Source organism: Seriola lalandi, unplaced genomic scaffold (assembly GCF_002814215.2).
Source record: "Seriola lalandi dorsalis isolate HSWRI2012SDOR001 ecotype SW California unplaced genomic scaffold, Sedor1 jcf7180002054029, whole genome shotgun sequence".
NCBI lineage: Eukaryota > Metazoa > Chordata > Actinopteri > Carangiformes > Carangidae > Seriola > Seriola lalandi.
The window spans coordinates 1-22,219 of record NW_019524582.1 but is presented as its reverse complement, the minus strand read 5'-3'; the positions used below and the strand labels follow the sequence as shown (position 1 = coordinate 22,219).

At 38.9% G+C, this 22,219-nt stretch overlaps 2 protein-coding genes across 3 annotated transcripts in view; one reads left to right on the top strand and one right to left on the bottom strand.

The window, feature by feature from the left end:
* shank3a (SH3 and multiple ankyrin repeat domains 3a) overlaps positions 1-12,870 on the top strand; it is a 170,001-nt gene extending 157,131 nt beyond the window's left edge. For both annotated transcript variants that reach the window (XM_087173063.1, XM_023402819.2), the window contains 2 exons: positions 77-2,187; positions 7,756-12,870. In XM_087173063.1, coding sequence (XP_087029189.1) covers positions 77-2,187; positions 7,756-8,326 — 2,682 coding nt within the window. In that variant the 3' untranslated portion in view covers positions 8,327-12,870. The remainder of the gene's footprint in view (positions 1-76; positions 2,188-7,755) is intronic.
* A 50-nt stretch (positions 12,871-12,920) lies between these two features.
* Positions 12,921-16,897, bottom strand: rabl2 (RAB, member of RAS oncogene family-like 2). Its single transcript, XM_023402818.2, has 8 exons — positions 16,262-16,897; positions 16,088-16,117; positions 15,821-15,900; positions 15,591-15,670; positions 15,027-15,138; positions 14,729-14,826; positions 14,413-14,496; positions 12,921-14,024 (listed from the first exon to the last, which is right to left on the bottom strand). Exons 1-8 carry the CDS (start codon positions 16,366-16,368, stop codon positions 13,944-13,946), a joined length of 672 nt encoding a protein of 223 aa, XP_023258586.1. The 5' UTR covers positions 16,369-16,897; the 3' UTR covers positions 12,921-13,943.
* Between the last annotated feature and the right edge of the window lie 5,322 nt (positions 16,898-22,219).

The following is a 22,219-nucleotide window of genomic DNA, read 5'->3' as shown; positions in this document are numbered from 1 at the left end:
TTATGGATGATATCTGATTTGACCTTTCGTGCCAAAGACCCTATGACCTTTGGTTGATTTTTTTTTTTCACTGCAGGTGGAAGATGCACAAGAAAAAGCTAGTTTGGCCTTAGCTGCTGCCCACTCGCGAGAAAGTTCACCCTCAGGACGACACCCACATACCCATGGGCACACACACACCAGCCGTGCAGACTACTACCAGCAGCAGCTGATGGCTGAGCGAGAGCGTATGCGTGCCCAGGGAGAGATGATGCTTCAGGGTAAGGGACCCTTTGCTGCTGCAATCGCTGGAGCAGTGAAAGACCGTGAGCGACGGCTAGAAGAACGGAGGAAATCCACAGTCTTCCTTTCTGTTGGGACCATGGAGGGGGCGTCTACCACCAGCTCTGAGGCCCCCTCTCTGACTCAGTCTCACTCCATCGATGAACGGATGCTCACCCGAGAGCTGGGACAGCTGCCTCCCCCTGCCTTGGCCCTGAGCCCCTCGCCTAGCGGGACCACTTTCATCCATCCGCTCACAGGAAAGCCCCTGGATCCCAACTCACCACTGGCTCTTGCGCTGGCCGCAAGGGAGAGGGCACTGACCTCCCAGAGCCAGTCCCCAACTAGCAGCCCAGAGCCTAGGACTAAACAGGAACGGGCAGGCCAGGGCATAATATTCATTGACACTCAGACCAAAGAGTCTCCACATGAAGGGGCACCCACATCTCCCCCCTTTTCACCTAAGAGCGCCAAGGCACCAGGGTATGGAGTTGGATCGTCCCCGGCATCAATTTTAGTTCCCCAGCCCACCAAACCACAGTGGGCCACATCACCATCACCTGTATCATTTCGACAGGAGATGGAGGCCAGAGTAGAGGAGAGGAAGGAGGAGAAGAGACTAGAGGATAAAAAAAGTATGTTGATCAGTATTATGGATACATCACAGCAGAAGACAGCAGGGCTAATCATGGTCCATGCTACCAGTAATGGCCAGGCTGTTGGGGTAGGTTCAGAACTAGAACAGACCCCTGCCCCAGCGTCCATGGAGCCCAGCAAATCTCCAAGTCCACGAGCTAAATCCCCCAGTCCCACCGTTTCCCAGCCCCAGCCCCAGCTCCAGGCCCAGCCTCAAACTCAGCGTCCTGCCAGTCCAGCCCAGGAGAAGAGTCTGGCTCAGGGAAGCTCCGAGGAGGATGTGGATCCATACACAGTGACCCTGCCCCCTGTAATGTTGTCCTCCAGTGACGAGGAAACAAGAGAGGAGCTACGAAAGATTGGAGTCGTTCCACCACCAGATGAGTTTGCGAATGGGCTGCTGGCACAGGCACAGGAGACGCCAGTGTCCCCAACTAAACCTGCCACCTCTTCCACAGCCCCTACAACAACAACACCACAAACTCCCTCGACCCCAACAACCCCTATTGTGACCCCCACCCAGCTTCAGCCTCCCCAGCCCCCACCTCCAGCCAGTGCAGCAGCTGTCTCAGGGAAGCCCTCTGACCCTCTGGAGCCCCCACCGGTGGGTGAGTCTGGCTCTGCAGCTGATTCAGGCGTGGAGGAGGCTGACACACGCAGCTCCAGTGAGAGAGAGCGAGACCACCATCTCGAGACCACCAGCACCGTCTCCACGGTTTCCAGCATGTCCACATTGTCCTCAGAAAGCGGCGAGCCTGCCGACACACACACCACGCACACCTCCTATGCCGACGGGCAGACTTTTGTGCTCGACAAGCCGCCAGTGCCTCCTAAGCCCCGACTCAAGTCCCAGATAGGAGGCAGTAAAGGCCCTGTCACCTTCAGGGACCCTCTGCTGAAGCAGAGCTCTGACAGCGAGCTGCTATCACAGCAACAGGCTGCTGCCCTGGCTGCTGCTGCGGCTGGAGGAGCTGGGCTCCCCTCAGGTGGTTCAGCCTCAGTGACTGGACTAGCTCCCACCAAGCCGCGCTACCTCTTCCAGCGTAGGTCCAAGCTGTGGGGGGACCCAGTGGAGCCCCGTGGGCCAGGAGTGGGGCTAGGTATTGGGAGTTTGGGCAATCTTGGTGGGCTGGGACTGGGGCTGGGTGCAGATGAGGGAGCAAAACCATCTGTTATGGGGGAGCTCAGTTCACGACTACAGCAGCTAAATAAAGACACTAGGTCACTGGGAGAGGAACCACTGGGGGCATCACTTGACCCAGGGAGGAAATCACCTGTGGCAGGTGCCAGGTAAGAGATAAATCTAGTAAAAAAAAAACTGTTCTGCAAAACTGTATGTAATACTGAGTGACAGAACAAGTGGTCACATTAAAAGTGATTATTTCAAATTTAATTCATACCTCTTACTCACATGGTGGCAGAGACATGAGACATAGCAAACAATTTCAGGGCCCAGCCTCAAAGAAAATGGTCTTAAATTGATGCATACTTGTCAAACATTGAGATAAATTCTTTACCCTTATTTAACAAGCCCATTGGATGAAAGAATGCAAACACAGAGGCTTTCATTTATTATTTAAAAGCAAACATATTTTATTACACCGATATAGTCTATTTTAGCCTAAAATCCTATAGCATTTTTTCAGTAAAGGGACATCTCGAGGCTGAGTCAAAGCCAGCGACTTTAAGATTTATTTCTGTACATGCTGTGATTTTATTCACATTATTAAAATATGCAAATTAAATTTTAAGCCAGTCTACTGTGATGGTTAGTGATAATGACGTCAATGTCACCAACACTGCTGGCATTAGCTTCCCTGACAATATTAGTGTAGAAACATAGTTAATATGTGATGTACATTTCTGTGAGCCATACAGTCTGTTGCAACATCAGTAAGAAGAAAGCACATATGTGGCATATAAAAGAGGCAAACACAAACTTGCTTACACAGTGACATCAGGGTTATCTGACGCTTCTGAAGCACAGTAGTGTTTTATGTCTGTTTTCTGTGGGTGTTTTTGTTCACACCATACCTGAAAGTACAATGAAGTCGTTTATATTTCTGCAGATGTGAGGACACCGAAGAGAGTAAACCTTAAGGTTATAGCCCCTAGGGTAAACCAAAGCTTTTTTAAATATATTTTTTCCTAACAAGCCTATCAACTAATCCCATTGACAGAGAACAACCCTTTTATACTTTTTGTTTCATGTATTTTCTTTTAAATATTATTTGTTACCTTGTTTGCATCACCTGATTTCTTCACTGCTTTTTCAGAATCTTTCAGAAGAAAATTTCTTAACAAAATACAATAAAGTATTTGGCTATAGTGCCAGAATTACTGGTTTTAGAGATATGCAATAGTACAAATGATGGCTCAGGTCTCGGATCTAAACTGCTCCTTGTTTCCATAGTTACAGATGTACTGCTTGGCCTCCTGTTAAGTGATGTGTGTTGTAAAGTACATACAGTAGACAGTAGTAGTCAATAAGTTAGTGTTACTGTGTGTGTGTGTGTGTGTGTGTGTGTGTGTGTGTGTGTGTGTGTGTGTGTGTGTGTGTGTGTGCGCGCGCGTGCGTGCGTGCGCGTGCGTGCGTGCGTGTGTGTAGTAGATTATCTGTTGGTGCAAACAAGGTAACAGGGCTTGGAGGCATGCACTTCCTAAAAGCCTATCCTCATCTCACACACACTCTCACTATTGGGTTCTAACCTATGACCCTGCTAGTAGTTACCCTTCCAGCTTTTCCTTGACCTTTACCAGAGTCCGTGTTCAAATAACAAATAATACATCCTTATATCCACAGCTCTTTGTAGCCATCACTGATATAAATTTCATAAGACTCGAAACTGTAGTTTCCTTCTTATCACCGCCCCCCTTCCCACAGTAATATCAGTGATAACCTCAAAGATTTAAGGATGTATTTCAAGTATTTGAACATGACCGAACTATAATGGTGTGTCATGTTAAAACCATCCACACATGTTCTTGGCATTAACAGTCATGTTAATGACGAGACAACCAGACAAAGTCCTGACCTCGTCAGAAGTCCTGAGGTGCCATGTGGAGTAACTGTCAAATAAATGGTGGAGTCTTCAGTTTGATCTACTCATAATTTGGCTTAGGAGTTTTCTCAGGTGTACAAAAACCTGCCTCAGCCTGGTTGTCTTTTATGGCTTGGCAGGTTGGAGTTAAACTCTGATGTTTGAAGAATGAAAGTTGTCTTCTTGGGTTGTCGACTATAGTTTTATTCAGCCATGAAATTGACACTAACTGATGTTGATTTTAATGTGCTGTTTAGGAAAGGTGTTCAGATACAGTGATTTATCTATCCCAGTCTCTCAGAATGTAGCTATCAAAGAGCTCAGGAGTTTGTAGGCACTGTTCAGATGCAGTTCAGTTTGATTTTTATTGCTTTGTCCTCGTCTTTGTGAATAATTAGGGTAGAAAATTGCACTGTACTTCACTGCTGATTAAGAGGAAGCTGAAAAATATGAAGAGATCATCTAAGAGTGAAAAGATTTTAGAATAGATGCTTTCGCAGTCGTCTCATCATATTGACATCTGCAGGTGGAGCTACCCAACTTCACACATCTGAAATCAAATTGCTTCACATTTTTTTATTACCATCCAGCTCTCAACAAAATCAGTTACATAGCTGTCTAAGTAAAAGAATGAAAAGTCTTTCTAGAATTGATCACTACAAGGCTTCTAGTTATGGCCTTTTAATGGCTTTACACTGGCACTTGTTAGTATTTTGTGACCATAACTGTCCTCAACATGGGTGTAGCAGAAGTCTGCTGCTACTTCTTGTTTTTGCCTCTGGACATCTTGGAGGCAAGATTTACCTCCAGTACCTCCATGGATATAGCATTGTCATGTATTTAGAGTAACCAGTTGTTAGTTAATGCCTTAGAAGCATGTTGTGCAGCCCCATCCTTTTACAAGGATTGCACTATTATTAGTAATTGTCATTTACTATCACAATAGTTTGCGTAGAAACGCTTAAGACAATGCATTGCTTGGGTGACCACAAGCTAAATATGTACCATAGTCACTATGTGACATTGAGCCAAATTCAGCCATTACTCATTGACAGAACACAACAACATCATGATCCCTGGATGGAAAGGTGACCATGATATCAAATACAACATATCATATAACACACTGTTGTGATTAGGCTCGCCCTTTCCAGACATTATGCAATCAAATTCATCCACACCATCCCCATTCTGACAGTGGATTGCCCTTGGCTGTGGCAGAGATGATCATGCACACCATTATTTCTTTCTCTCTCTCTCTCTCTCTCTCTCTCTCTCTCTATATATATATATATATATATATCTCTCTCTATATATATATATCAATCTCTCTCTCTCTCTCTCTCTCTCACTCTCTTCCTCTGCATTTTTGTCTCTTCAGCTACTGGAACATTTCTCATATAACAGAGGCATCCCAGCACCCTTAACTGTAATGTTCTTCCATCACTTACTCCATGCACTGTGTGCCCCATTTAAACCCCTTCAAAAACCGCATATGCTGCTATATTTTGTCTCTCTTGTATCCACCTCATTCACATGCTGTGTATCATAGCTTTGGGTGGTTTAGAAACCTATGGTTCTCGTTTCATTTCAGTTATGCTTTTTGGTTTTCTGTTCTTCTCCGTTTATGTAATTTGCATAACTTTGTTTTGTTTTTCAGTGATTGTGTTGAGGATGGCCATGGTCCCTGACTGTCTTGCTTATTGGATACTGTAGGTGTCTTAAAACAAGCTAAAACAGATCAGAATATGCTGCAATTTGTATGTCTTTATAGGCCAATACACATACACACATCTCACTACAAAAAAATGAAAAATAAATTTTAAAAAATTTATATAGATATGTATAAAATAACTTGTATTTTGCCAGCAAGTATAGAAGTTCTTGAGGTCCGCATAATTTCAGAATAAGTGCAAAAGCAACCACTAAAGTCCAGGGACATGTGCCCTCCTTTTATTGTTGTGTTTATTTGTTTGTTTGTTTTTCTTTGTTCGTGCAGTGTTTGATATGTGAATAGTGTGCTCATTTCTCTCTCATGTAGCCCACTGGTCAGACCTTCCCGTGCCGGAGCCTACTCTGATGTCTTTGTCACGCTGCCACATCAGCAACACCCATCAGCAAATGCACACACAGACACACACATGCACGCCTGTACAATCACATACTCACACGTGCACAAACATAAGGCACGTCAAAGACAGCAGAGTTGGCTGAAGCAGATTATAAGTCTGGTTGGCAGGCTGCGTCTCATGGAGTGATGCTAACATTCTCTCCCATTGCTCTCTCTCTGCTCACCTTGCATGCTCCGCCCTGCTGCTCTGATCTGATTGGTCTAGAACTGACTGTGCGCCCAGGAGGGCAGGACGACTGTGTAAGTGCGCATGGAGCTCATCTCATATCCGTCGGCTCCCTGTAGTCTGATCATTTTTCCAACCTGTGCGCTGCCTGGCTACCTTTGCTCCATTACACTCTTTAGTCCAAATCTCACCCATGTCAAAAGTTCCAAACACAGTAGAGGGAAAACATGTGCCACACCTGTACATGAGACACCTGCTAACATGCATGAATAAAACAGACACCATCGCACCAACTCTTTAGGCCTCTCCCTTCTGCTTCTCCCTGCTTGCACCAAGCTAGACAAAACTGTCATGTTAGCCTAAATCTCCAGTCCATCTTCTCCTTTCTGACCATCCTTTCCTCCATAAGCTCAATAGTATACTAATGGCTTATAAGCCACTCTTAGACTGTTTGACAAATTTATACTTCTGTTGTATTTCAAAAGAGGGTGACATGTGAAACAATAGATTAACCAGTATTTGCTGTACCTGTGAAAGAAAGTGGAGTGCCTGTTGCTGCAGTATCAGATTCCCACTGCTAAAGAATTATTGCCGAATTGTATTAGTACAGTTCTTCCTCTACACGGGTGGTAAGATTGGGTTGGTTTCCTAAATGGTAGATTTAATGTACTGAATAAAGTGTTAGCTGCACCTCCATGGTAAATAAGAATTTGTTTGATGAAATGAAGCTAAGCTTTGTCCTTTAGCAGCAGTTCCAAGACATGATAAATGTTAGAGCTGTTGTATTCATACACTCGTCATTATTCATCATACAAAGGCACATTTACTAAATGTAATTTTTCTTCTAATGTGCAGTGCAAAGCTGAAAGCCAAATATGAAATTCTACTCTTAGTTCTGCCCACTGTGTCTAAGTGAATGTGTGTGTGTGTGTGTGTGTGTGTGTGTGTGTGTGTGTGTGTGTGTGTGTGTGTGTGTGAGTGTGTGAATGTCTGTCCTGTATTTGTTACATATTAAAATGTGAATTCAGAGTAATTCACAGGAATCACTTGAGGGAAGCAACAGTGCCTTAACAGGCAGTAGCTTTTCATTAAATTCACGAGAGGGACAACACTCAGTAACGGTCAGAAGGACTGAGTGTGGAATATGTGTCAGTCAAAACTGAACTTAATTCTCAAATGCTACCATATATTTCCTTGTATAGTTAATGTACAACTTAAAATTATGATGTAAATCCAAAGTGATGTTTCATGACTGAGCAGTAACAGGATTTTTATCCAAGGCTGTAAATAATCTCAGAAACTCATGTTTCCACCAGTGAATGTAGCTTGCTGCTGTGATGTTGCTGTGATGTGAGAATAGCTTGGTCTTTCTAACAGTCTTTAACCTCTAGCTTACACTAACTTGAACTTTAAAAGAACTGACAACAGTTTATACATACTGCATAACCCAAAGCTCTCACTCCTTTCCTTCTTTATTTTTCCTTGTTCACCTTCATCTCACTCTCTGTCTCTGTCTCCAGACTTTTCAGCAGCCTAGGCGAGCTCCACACCATTTCTCAGAGAAGCTATGGCACCACATACACCATCCGCCCTGGCAGCCGTTACCCCGTCACCCGACGCACCCCCAGCCCAGGTTCAGGCTCACCTGATCGGGGCGACCCTCTTGGACGATTCTCAGGCTTCGGCCTACCGCCCTCACCGACTACACCGCCACAAACCATCCTAAAATCCTCTAGCCTCAGCCTACCCCAGGAGCCTAAAGAGGTCCGCTTTGTAATGAGGAGCTCCAGCGCCCGTTCCCGCTCTCGCTCCCCTTCCCCATCACCCTCCCATTCCCCTGGCCTGGGGTCACCACTTTTAGCCCTGCGGCCCTTCCACCAAAAACCCCTCCACCTCTGGAACAAGTACGACGTTGGAGACTGGCTGGAGAGCATCAATCTGGGGGAGCACAGAGCAGGGTTTCAGGAACATGAGATTGAAGGCTCTCACCTCCCAGCTCTAACCAAGGATGACTTTGCAGAACTGGGAGTGACACGAGTCGGACATCGCATGAACATTGAACGAGCACTAAAACAGCTGCTAGAGAGCTGACCCCTGCCCTGAGACACAGCAACAGTTAGAGAGAAAGATGAGGATAGAACGGGGAAGATGCAAAGTTGATGAAAAATGAAGAGAAAATATAGGAGCCACTCCTCTTTTACTCTGGCTGCTTTTATGTTCTGCATCACAAATGTTTACTTGTCGTCCTCAGCGACACTTTACGTTACCATTCTGCATCAATACCCTGCACTTGGCACTGCACTGAATAGGAGGACACAATACATTTGTCCCCCTCTACTAGGCCCTTAGTGTCTGCCCACCTCCTTGCCTGCAGCCAATTAGATCAGACTTCAAAATGGGCTCTGGTTTGTCTTTGCCGAGGAGAATCGCATGAGCTCCAATTAAAACATCTGATTTGGGAAAACAGTTGTTCCCTTAGTAACACCCACACTTTCTCTCTCACTTTTCCCCTCCTTTCCTCTCTACCTCTATCCCTTCATCTTTTAGGCCTCTGAAAGCCTTTTGTAGTTTGAGTAAAGGAGGAGGAGGAAGAATTTTTGTTCCAAACAGAAAGCTCAGTTGCCTTTCAAAATATTTATACAGAGATCAACAATGACAAACACAGGACTATGGACATAGTGCTGACACAGCTCTGATAAGGTGCGTCTTCTCTATACCTGCTGTTGTTTTTAAACCGAAGACTTTAGAGCCCAGAGGTGGAGCTCCACAAAGTAAACCACGGGAGAAAACCCCTCCGCCTTGGTACCCAGACTGTGCTATCTATTATATTTGGAGAATGTTTAACCAACACTCGTGGCTTTTTTCATAATCAATTTTTTGGTTTTCCAAAGGGAATATTATATATAGGTATTATATAATATGATATATATGTATCTAAATATAGCTTTCAGAAGAAAAGACAATGTTGCAAAGAGGAAATGTAATAATTTGCGCCTGTTTTTGGTTTTTAGTATAGAAGGCAGAGAGAAATCTTTATTCCACCAATAGTTTACTCATTTCTACCAATTATATACATAAATATACATATATATATATATATATTTGAAAGAAAAAAGTATATAGATATGGAAATGAAATTTTTGTCATAGGTATACAACTTTCCTTATGGTCACCCTTTTCTTGAACCGTAGCATGACGAGTTGCATCATGGTCTTGAACAGAGAGTTTGTTGTTTGTTTTTATTTTCTTACGGTCTTCCTTCATACTAAAGGGCATCCCGTAATGTGAGGCTGAGACCCCAGTTGACACCCATCCCTACTGCTTCAGCTACAGATCTTACCAACGTTGCTCCGTCTCTGATTTATCCACCTTATGAGACAGCTAGTCGGTAAAAGGGGCTCTTCATCTTATGCCTGTTACTCAGGGATGGAAGTTTGGGGCACTAGCATGGAGAGGTTGTTGGCTGTTGTTTTAATACTATCCATTTAAATTCTTACCTGTAAGGACACTTTAATACCACCGCAGTCTGAAAAATGTAAGAGGGCTAGTAAAAATTTCCATCCCTGCAACCCCTGAGGATGCTTCTCAGACTGGGCCGCACAAGGTCGAAAGAAGGTCAGGAAAAGGAAACATTGGGGTGCTTCTCATTACCAGTAGAGAGGAAATGACCATGGAAGTGCCGTGCAACAGAAATCTTTTAAGATTTAATTTTTCCTACAGGAGGAAACCACTGTTAAGTTCCAAGTCTGTTAACCTGGCCAAATTTACCTGGAATATAACCAACAAAAACTTGTCAAACAAGGGCTTAAATGAGTTAAACATAAAGTATGTGCCCTTCTGAAGTGGCACTGCAGGGAACGTGTCTGTAGTTTATCAGGCTGTGGGGATGGGAAAGCCTCTGTAAGGTCTTAAAGAAAATTCAGTATTTTACAACCTGGCAACGTCTTGCAACATCAACTGCTTCCCTGTATCTCTACAATTTACTTAGTGAGTAAAATAATATCATAAACGGTGGCAGCCAGAACTCTGAAAATAAGACCCAGGTTGTAAAAAATAAATGAATAAATAAAAATAACTGAATTTTTCTTTAACAATATAAAAATCTATAATTGTACTCATGAGTAGCTTCTGCTGGCAGTGAGAAACAGTGAGTTTTATTCACGCAACAAAAAAAAAAGCATTTTATCCATAGCTTTTCTCTGACAGTTGAGGTAATCTCTATTACCACAAAAAAAGACACCTCCATACATCAGCAGCATCCAGTCAGTATGCCAAGTCAGTTTCACTTGGCGAGAAGTTGTGTACATCTTTTTTTCTTTTCTTCTTTGCTAGCAGTTTGTAAAAGCGGGTGGCAAATATAACATTGTATCTGGGTTGTAGGAATAGCACTCACTGCCTCACTGTGACCTCACTGATTATTTTACTTCTGACTCTGTCCTCAAACTCATTTGGACTTTTTGTGTTAATGGTTATTTTTTTAATTCTTTTATTTTTTCCTCTTTTGTTGTTGATTTGTTACCCTCGGACACTGTGGGTAGATTTTGTAGCGTGTGAAACATGATACTTAAATCTTTCACTCATTTGAATTTTAGAGTGACAGAAAAAAAAAACTAATATCCTGTCCATTCTAAACGTACTTACACTTGTAAAAACGAACAAACTACAAATATTTGCTTTTTTTAAAAATCACAAGCAATGTATATATGATAGATTTCATATAAATTTTTGAAAAACACAAAGTATATAGATCTATATATGAATGTTTGGCATATATGCATAGTTAACCACCTGTGGAAAAGGTGAGCAGATTTTATTCTTTCTATGAACTCTTGAACTTTTGAACTCTGAACTATGAACTAGGGGATGATTTGCACAAAACAAGGTGACAAGGTGCTAACATAAAAGCCACCCATTGTTCAAGCGCATGCGTGCATCTGGATTCCCTGAATCTCTCTGTGTGGTCGTTCCTCTTCAGCGTGTGTTTACAGCTGTGTGTGTATGTGTGCAAATGCTTGTTTGTTTCCATTTTGTGTGTGTTTGTGAGAGAGAGACGATGAGAATGCACACATGACCGTGAGAGAGCGTATGGTTGATCGATAGGGTTTACATCATTGGAGCTAGTCCACTATAGCCTTACTGTATTACCATCAGAGATTCCCGGCAGTGGCTGTGTCACAAACACACACACAATACATTCACACACAAACAGAAAAATGCACACATACATTTTCATTTCCAGAATGAACTTGTTTTGCATTCTCGTCTCGTACTGACGTCTTCAAAAAGTGGACTGCCCAAGAGGGAGGGAGAGAAAGAGAGATAACCATGGGATACTGAATGAAACCATTGTAACATTTTATACTGCAAGACAACTATAACTCACCTTGTAACTGTGTAGGCACAGCTTACACAGTGTCACTGTTTTGTACACCCATTCCCAGATGACATTTGCGCTCTTTACCCTCCACTCTGTCTGGCAGCACTCCTTTTTCCTTTTTCAGACCTTCAGTTTCTGAGTTTTGGATATGCTATATGAGGTGATCCAGTGAGGAACAAAGAACACAAAGGAAAAATGTGCCAAAAAATAACTTAACTTTTAACTGTATATTTGTCTTTGCTTTAGGACTATCTTAGTTACAGCATTCTTGAGCTGTTAGACTCAATAATATGGTGCCATCTCCTGGAAATCTTGAGAACTACGGACATTTGTTAGATCCTACAGTATTTCCTGCAGGTGGAAATACAGTCATTGTTATTATTTTGTAAAGAATCAGGCTATAAATATGTATATATGTATATGTATATATACATAAATATAGCCTGTGTATATCTACCTGTGAGCTTTGCATCAACATTTCTATTTAAATTTTGAGACAAAGTATCACAATTGCTTGATTTTACTGTGATGAAGGTTATTATCCAGCTTGGCTTACTGTTCCCCTATAAATACAAATAACGAATTAAACACAAACAATGTGTACAGTCTGGACTCACACAGGCTGGCCTGGTTAGAAGAAACAATGCTGTAGTGAATACCTGGTTGGATTGTTGTGTAAGTTTACCACAAATACAGATGCAAAATGAACAACGTGTAACAGACTTACACATCATTAGGTCAAATAAGTTCAGTGAAGGGTTATCTTTGTCTTATTTTCTAATCAACAAAGCACAATCTACATAGCGTAGGGGGAGCAGTGTAACCTTTTTAAAAATCCACTGGGTTCCGGTCACCCACTGGAACCAGTGATCTTATCATGAAAGGGGTTTTTCTTTCATTGTTGGTTTTCTCCTTGTTTGCACTGTGAAGTTTAGAATGGTGGATGTATCACTGCAACGCCTCAGCCTTGTCTCACAGGTGAACTTCCCCTTCTCAGCATCTGATGACCAGGAAAATCATCTGCAACTTCTCCCACCGACCTCTGGACGCTTATAGCAGTACAACCCCTCCTTCATTTTAATAAATGAAAGCCCTCGTTGAAACACAAGTAAACCAGAAGCTACCTAGTATTCCTCATGCAGCAGAGTAAGGGTGATAGTGAAGGTTGAGGCAAGATCTGAGATGTTGCCCAGGATATCTCCACCACAGAGATATATGTTTGTTATATTATGTAATAAATTTATAATTAAAACATGAACTGCGTCAAATTCTTGTTCCTGCTAATTTAGATTGTCTCAGAATTAAAACTATGTTCCAGTGTGATTTATTGTGAGTAAATGCCACATAAAACAGTCAAATATAAATAGAAAATATACATACATGGTTTCTGTGTACATCATAATCATAGAAATAACTGAATTATGTGTTATCACCTTGTTTTACAGTGAGGCTTCACACAGGTTCTTCATAGCAACGTTCCTACAAATCATGAAGGACACAGCCGAACATTTCACAAGGCTGAGACCTTCACGAGAGCACAGCACAGTTGATGTCCGCTCATACATGACCGGCAGCTGCATGTTCTAAAATGCTGAAGTAGACTACTTAGTGCTCTTGTGCCAGCTGCTGAATCACACAGCAAGTTAGAAAGAGACATGATAATTTGGTTACATGGTACATTAAGTTTTCATTTGAGAGGTGCTGAAAACAGACTTTACATCATAAAATGAATGCAAAAAAAGCAGCCAACAGAAACGGCTCCCTGCTGGCCTTGTTCACAACACTACAAACAAACATCGAGAACAGCAGCAAATACAGTTCATAATCACACGTTCTCTTTGCTCTGTGTGGGTTCATCTTCAATGCCTCATATTCCTATTACGTGACACAAAGTAATTGGTTTTCATGCTTGCGCAAACATTCAGCCTCACTGTGGGATATTTCACAATTATAATGGTAGATATTGTTAGAAAAAGTATGAGTGACAATGCTAAAATAGCAGCTAAATGAACCTGGTAAACAACACAATTCCTAATTATTACTCCAGATTTATTTCCCTGCCAATGTCACTGTACAGATGGAGAGCAGCGACTTAAAACCTGATGAAAAGACTGTCAGCCATCCTCCAGTAGCAGACTTACAATCCAATAGTATAAAAACAGACCACCTCAATTACATAAGGACAACATGTTTGTTGATTGTGTCCGTCACAGAAAATCAGAGATATCTGGCATTTTGACTAAAAGAATGATCTACTGGCAGCATCAGCTCCAAAGGAGGATAAATAATCCATGAGATGACAAAAGGGTTTACAGGATCTGTGAAAATATTTCAGGCCAACTCAGGACTCTCTGCTTTCAATCCATCCTCATCTGTCTCTGAATTAATTTCTTTCTTCTCCAGGTCAAAGTTCTATAAGAGGAGTGAGACAAAATTACATTAGTACAAATATGTTGTCAGTCAAAAATGCTTATACAACTCATTTCAGCAACATAGAAAAGAGATTACTATGTGCACTTTCCATATGAACAAAAGATTTGAAAAGTAAATTGTGTTGGGGTTCATGAATCATAGTTCAAATAATGTAGGTTTTGAGTAATTATGTAAAAAAATCTATTAAAAAAACAACAATGGCAGATTATAAACCAATTATGGAGTTTTTAGAGCAACAATTGCATAATACAACATTTTTCAGTCTTTGCAGTAAACATTCTTTAGTTAAGGTTGCATAAAGCTACACCAGCTTAAAAGATGAGAACATCAGTGATCAGACTATGTTTTAGTATTCAGAGAGAAGTACCTCTAATTCTTGCATTACTTCATCCATGAAGTCGCTGGGGTTTTGCTTGTAGTCCACTGCTCTCTTGATCATCTCTCTGAACATCTGTTGTGACAGTTACAGTCAAACTATCAACATACACGCGCAGTTAAAGTGGTCTACAAAATGTATGATCTTCTACTGAATTATAAACTGAATTAATCCGACTGTTTGTTTTAAAAAATGAGCACTGTCAATCCTTGTACAATTACATAGCATGATCTGTAAAACTACTAATGAGCTTGAAATACATGGACTTATGGATCACTATATTTAATAATTAGAACAAAGTTCAAACCTTGACTACATTAGTCCCATCGGCCGCTGATACAAAGTAAAATGGGAGTCCTTGCTTCTTCCCAAAGTTAAAGCTTCTCTGCGTCACCTTCAAATCAGCTGTAGACAAGAAAAATCTGATACGTCCACATCAGTAAATCTAGTCACCTTTGTTGGTCAAAAGGTGAATCAAATGACCAATGATGGCAAAACAAAAACAAACAAACATGATTACTCATCCTGCTGTAGCATTTTCAGTGCATGAAACACTGTAAGAACTGAGTATTCATTGTTATGTGCAGTGTGAAAACCAAACTCACCATCGATTTTGTTGGCAACCACACAACAGGGTATCTCAGGTCTGTAATCTCTCAGCTCCTTATACCAGTTGGCCAGATTCTTATATGTGATCTTCCTTTGAACATCAAAAACCTTAAACAGAAAGCAGAGTATAAAAGAGTGCGCCCTGCTTTGCTGATTTCCACTGGTGCAATTCAACAATTATCTGACAGAGAGATAGAATCACCATCCTCATCTTAAATTCCATTACATGACTGCATTGAGCAATGAGATAAACCCTTCAACACCAAGCAAACAATCTTAACTCTTAAGCTCATCCTCACCAGAATGCACTGTGAAATCATGCATGAAAAGTGCATGAAGCATGACCAAGTGATATAAGGATCAATACATAAACAATATTTAGACCATTTTATGAATTTTTTGTGAAAGTAACCCATCTGAAATATTCTATTCCTTTCATCTCTTAACACTAGAATTTCAGTCACAGTTTAACTTGTGGCAAGTTCCTGGTAGGAAGCAAGAAAGGGCAAGCTAAGTGATTATTGAAAGGCACCTATCTTAAAACCAAGAGTGTGGCTTACCATGATGCATGCATGTGCTTTGTGATAGTATGACGGATGCATGCTCTGAAACCTCTCCTGACCAGCTGTGTCCCAGAAATCTGTGGATCAAAAAAAAAAAAGCCATCGCTGCAGAAGCAACAAGAAGTCTGATCCTGGCAGATGCTGCTGATTTAAAAATGGGTTTAAGATGGGTGAAATTATTTCCAGTCGTCATTCAGAGCACAACAAAGCAGATGCACAATACATACCGACGGCTATCGTCTTGTTTCCTACAGCTGCGGTGTGTTTGTAAAGAGTCAGAGCATAGGTTGACAACTGCTGAGGACGGCTGTAATATGAGTTAAGGATCTTAACCTCTCAGGAAGGTCTGCTTTGGTGGACGCATGCCCACTTGAGTTTAAACAGCATGATCATGTGCAGACAGTGACTGTAATGGCTATGACAGGACGATATAATGTTAACTGTAAAATACAGTCACTGCTTCATTTTACATTTCTAGAGCTGCTAAAGGATACTATTCATCCATTAGAAACCTCTCCATCAACCTAGAAAGAGATAGAAACAGTCTGTGTCAACGCAACAATACTGTTATGTTATACAGGACAACAGATAGTCTACTGAGGAAAGGTAAAAATATAATGAAACACATCACAAAAAAGTAGCGTGAGATTATGACCACAAATACTTACTTAGATTTACCAACTGCACTGTCGCCCAGACAGATGATCTTCACTTGTTCGTCTGCATCGTATTTCTTCTGGTCCAGTTCAGGAATGCTGCCAACGTCACCAGCCATTCTCCTCTTCTTTTATTGCTTTGACTGGGATGATTGTATCAGCAGATGCTTGTCTAGTTGGGTTTATAACTTAAATACCTGAAAAAAACTGAGTTCCAAAAGGAGCTAGCATCCACCGGCTTGTGACAATAAAAAGTGTTAGCTAGTTTGCCACCGGTTAGCTGAGGTTACCATTGCGTAGTTCGACTGGATGGCAAAACTAATTCTAGCTGAAAGTGACAATGGCACATAAATAGTCATTGATTACATTTTAAAGTCTGTTGTAAACACCGTGCCATTAACCTCACAGTGCGCTCCGAGACACTCAAGGATGCAACTGGTGCTAACAGCTAACAGTGGGCTAGCGCCGCTAAATGAATTAGCGTTGATAGCGTTTGTTAGCCAAGGGTACTTATTCAAATGTCGACGAATGTCTTGTGTATATTATTCTTCTGTAACACGAGGACAATCTAAACTATTTTCTTCACTAGGGAATCAGGGATCCGGATAAAAGTTTGTAGATGTTGCATGAAGTCTCCGACGGTTTTCGTTTCTATGCAACGGAGACGCCCGAAGGACCACTTCAATAAGTATGCCACTGTCCTTGTATGTGCCTGTCAAAAATCCTAAATATAACCTTAAAACTAATTATACAAGTATGTATGTAGAATTCTGCAATTTTGCAGAATTTTCCCTTAAACAACATACCCTTCCCCACGGCCTGCCTTATTATGCCTTACTATACTGTGACATTTTATGCTGTATTATACAATGACTTTTTATGTCTTACGATACTATGACGTTTTTATGCTTCCTATTCTATGGCATTTTATGCCTTACTATACTATGGCCTCTATGGAGCAGCTCGGTAGAGCAGTGGTTATAACTAGAAAATGACACGGTTATGGATTTTAATCCTGGTTTGGGTCCTTTCTCTAAGTAGTTTACATGTTATCTCTGTGCATGCCTGTGTTCTCTCTGGGTACTCCGGCTTCCTCCCACAGTACAAAAACATGAATATTAGGTTACTCAAGTGCCTTACTATACCATGACTTTATGTCTTACTATACTAATAAATTTTTATGACGTTTTATGCCTTACTATACAATGAGGTTTTTATGACTTTTAATACCTCATTATACATGACCTTTTTATGACGTTTTAATGTCTTATTATAATATGAGGTTTTTATGACATTTTTACGTATTACTAAACAAGGCCTTTTTCTGATATTTTCATGCTTTACTATACTATGACGTTTTATGACTTACTATACTATGGTGTTTTTGTGCCTTACTATACAATGACATTTTATGCCTTACTATACCATGACATTTATACCTTATGTACTATGACCTTTTATGCTTCCGATACTATGACACTTTTATGCCCTACTATACTATGGCTTCTGTATGGGGCAGCATGGTAAAGCAGTAGTTAGAACTTCTGCCTTACAATGACAAAGTTATGATTCAAATTCTTGTTTGAGTCCTTTCTCTATGTAATTTCCATATCCTCCCTTTGCATGCATGTGTTCTCTCTGGGTACTCTGGCTTCCTCCCACAATCCAAAAACTTACATATTAGGTTACTCAAGTACCTAGTAGTAGCTTTGTGCATTATTATACTATGAGGTTTTTATGACTTTTCATGACTTACTATACTATGACATTTTTTAACATTTTATGCCTTACGAGGATATGATGTTTTTATTATGTATTGTGCCTAACTATACCATACTGTTTTTTTTACATTTTTATACTTTACTATACTATGATGTTTCCATGACGCTTTATTTTTATTTTTTTTATGCCTTACAATAGTATGACGTTTTTATGACATTTTATGCCTTACTATAATTTGACGTTTTTTGACATTTTCTGCCTTACTATACTATGACATTTTTTGACATTTTTATGCCTTTCTATACTATGATGTTTTTATGCCCTTTTATACCTTACTATACAAGGCTTGCTGTGACATTTTTATGCCTTACAATAGTATGACGTTTTTATGATTTGACATTTTTTTTTAATTTTTATTGCCCTTTTATGCCTTGACATTTTATGCCTCACTATACTATGACGTTTTATGACATTTCCTGCCTTACTATACTATGACGTTGTATGCCCTTTTATGCCTTACAATAGTATGACATTTTTTGCCATTTTTATGCCTTACTTTACTATGACGTTTTTATTAAGTTTCATACCTTACTACAATTTGACAGTTTTTTTTTTAATTTTTATACTTTACTACACTATGATGTTTGATGTCTTACTATACTTTGACATTTTTATGACATTTCCTGCCTTACATTACTATGAAATGTTTTGACATTTTTATGCCTTACTATACTGTGATTTTTTCATGGCTTTTTATACCTTACTATACTTTGACCTTTTTTTTTACATTTTCATTGCCTTACTATACTATGACGTTTTATGCCCTTTTATACCTTACTATACAAGGCCTTTCTGTGCCCTTTTATGCCTTACAATAGTATGACATTTTTATGACATTTTAAGCCTTACTATAATTTGACTTTTTTTTTACTTTTTTTGCCTTACTATACTATGACGTTTTATGCCTTACTATAGTATGACGTTTTCTGACATTTTCTGCCTTTACTACACTATGACATTTTTTGCCATTTTTATGCCTTACTTTACTATGACGTTTTTATTAAGTTTCATACCTTACTACAATTTGACAGTTTTTTTTTTTATTTTTATGCTTTTCTACACTATGATGTTTGATGCCTTACTATAGTATGATGTTTTCTGACATTTCCTGCCTTACATTACTATGAAATGTTTTGACATTTTTATGCCTTACTATACTGTGATTTTTTCATGGCTTTTTATACCTTACTATACTATGACGTTTTATGACATTTCCTGCCTTACTATACTATGACGTTTTATGCCCTTTTATGCCTTACAATAGTATGACATTTTTCTGACATTTTAAGCCTTACTATAATTTGACATTTTTTTGACTTTTTTTGCCTTACTATACTATGACGTTTTATGCCTCACTATACTATGACGTTTTTATGCCCTTTTATACCTTACTATACAAGGCCTTTCTGTGTCATTTTTATGCCTTACAATAGTATGACGTTTTTATGATTTGACGTTTTTTTTTACATTTTTATTGCCTTACTATACTATGACGTTTTATGACATTTCCTGCCTTACTATACTATGACGTTTTATGCCCTTTTATGCCTTACAATAGTATGACATTTTTATGACATTTTAAGCCTTGCTATAATTTGACATTTTTTTGACTTTTTTTGCCTTACTATACTATGACGTTTTATGCCTCACTATACTATGACGTTTTATGACATTTCCTGCCTTACTATACTATGACTTTTTATGCCCTTTTATGCCTTACAATAGTATGACATTTTTTGACATTTTTATACCTTACTATACTTTGACCTTTTTTTTTACGTTTTTATTGCCTTACTATACTATGACGTTTTATGCTCTTTTATGCCTTACAATAGTATGACATTGTTATGACATTTTAAGCCTTACTATAATTTGACATTTTTTTGACTTTTTTTGCCTTACTATACTATGACGTTTTATGCCTTACAGTATGACGTTTTCTGACATTTTCTGCCTTACTATACTATGAATTTTTTGCCCTTTTATGCCTTACTTTACTATGACGTTTTTATTAAGTTTCATACCTTACTACAATTTAACAGTTTTTTTTTTATTTTTATGCTTTACTACACTATGATGTTTGATGCCTTACTATAGTATGATGTTTTCTGACATTTCCTGCCTTACATTACTATGAAATGTTTTGACATTTTTATGCCTTACTATACTGTGATTTTTTCATGGCTTTTTATGCCTTACTATACTATGACGTTTTTATGCCCTTTTATGCCTTACCATACAAGGCCTTTCTGTAACATTTTTATGCCTTACGACAGTATGACGTGTATATGACATTTTATGTGTTACTATAATTTGACGGGTTTTTTTACGTTTCTATTGCCTTACTATACTATGACGTTTTCTGACATTTTCTGCCTTACTATACTATGAAATTTTTTGACATTTTTATGCCTTTCTATACTTTGACGTTTTTATGCCCTTTTATACCTTACTATACAAGGCCTTTCTGTGACATTTTTATGCCTTACAATAGTATGATGTTTTTATGACATTTTATGCCTTACTATGATTTGACGTTTTTTTTTACATTTTTATTGCCCTATTATACTATGACCTTTTCTGACATTTCCTGCCTTACTATACTATGAAATTTTTTGACATTTTTATACCTTACTATACTTTAACCTTTTTTTTTACGTTTTTATTGCCTTACTATACTATGATGTTTTATGCCCTTTTATGCCTTACAATAGTATGACATTTTTATGACATTTTATGCCTTACTATAATTTGACTGTTTTTTTTTAGTTTTTATTGCCTTACTATACTATGACGTTTTTGGATGTTTTTAAGCCTTACTATACCATGACGTTTTTTTTCACATTTTTATGCCTTACTATACTATGACGTTTTATGCCCTTTTATGTCTTATTATAGTATGACATTTTTTGACATTTTTATACCTTACTATACTTTGACCTTTTTTTTTACGTTTTTATTGCCTTACTATACTATGACGTTTTATGCCCTTTTATGCCTTACAATAGTATGACATTTTTATGACATTTTAAGCCTTACTATAATTTGACTTTTTTTTTACTTTTTTTGCCTTACTATACTATGACGTTTTATGCCTTACAGTGTGACGTTTTCTGACATTTTCTGCCTTTACTACACTATGACATTTTTTGCCATTTTTATGCCTTACTTTACTATGACGTTTTTATTAAGTTTCATACCTTACTACAATTTAACAGTTTTTTTTTTATTTTTATGCTTTTCTACACTATGATGTTTGATGCCTTACTATAGTATGATGTTTTCTGACATTTCCTGCCTTACATTACTATGAAATGTTTTGACATTTTTATGCCTTACTATACTGTGATTTTTTCATGGCTTTTTATGCCTTACTATACTATGACGTTTTTATGCCCTTTTATGCCTTACCATACAAGGCCTTTCTGTAACATTTTTATGCCTTACGACAGTATGACGTGTATATGACATTTTATGTGTTACTATAATTTGACGGGTTTTTTTACGTTTCTATTGCCTTACTATACTATGACGTTTTCTGACATTTTCTGCCTTACTATACTATGAAATTTTTTGACATTTTTATGCCTTTCTATACTTTGACGTTTTTATGCCCTTTTATACCTTACTATACAAGGCCTTTCTGTGACATTTTTATGCCTTACAATAGTATGATGTTTTTATGACATTTTATGCCTTACTATGATTTGACGTTTTTTTTTACATTTTTATTGCCCTATTATACTATGACCTTTTCTGACATTTCCTGCCTTACTATACTATGAAATTTTTTGACATTTTTATACCTTACTATACTTTAACCTTTTTTTTTACGTTTTTATTGCCTTACTATACTATGATGTTTTATGCCCTTTTATGCCTTACAATAGTATGACATTTTTATGACATTTTATGCCTTACTATAATTTGACTGTTTTTTTTTAGTTTTTATTGCCTTACTATACTATGACGTTTTTGGATGTTTTTAAGCCTTACTATACCATGACGTTTTTTTTCACATTTTTATGCCTTACTATACTATGACGTTTTTATGACATTTTATGTCTTATTATACTATGAAATTTTTTGACATTTTTATACCTTACTATACTTTGACCTTTTTTTTTACGTTTTTATTGCCTTGCTATACTATGACAGTTTATGCCCTATTATGCCTTACAATAGTAT

What these genes read in the sequence shown, in the direction of transcription:
- rabl2 (XM_023402818.2), bottom strand. Translation starts at nt 16,368, where the DNA reads ATGGCTGGTGACGTTGGCAGCATTCCTGAACTGGACCAGAAGAAATAC. An exon ending in AAGCACATGCATGCATCATG is followed by an intron (nt 15,139 to 15,590) that starts GTAAGCCACACT and finishes TTTCTGTTTAAG; the next exon opens with GTTTTTGATGTTCAAAGGAA. An exon ending in ATGGGACTAATGTAGTCAAG is followed by an intron (nt 14,497 to 14,728) that starts GTTTGAACTTTG and finishes CTGTCACAACAG; the next exon opens with ATGTTCAGAGAGATGATCAA.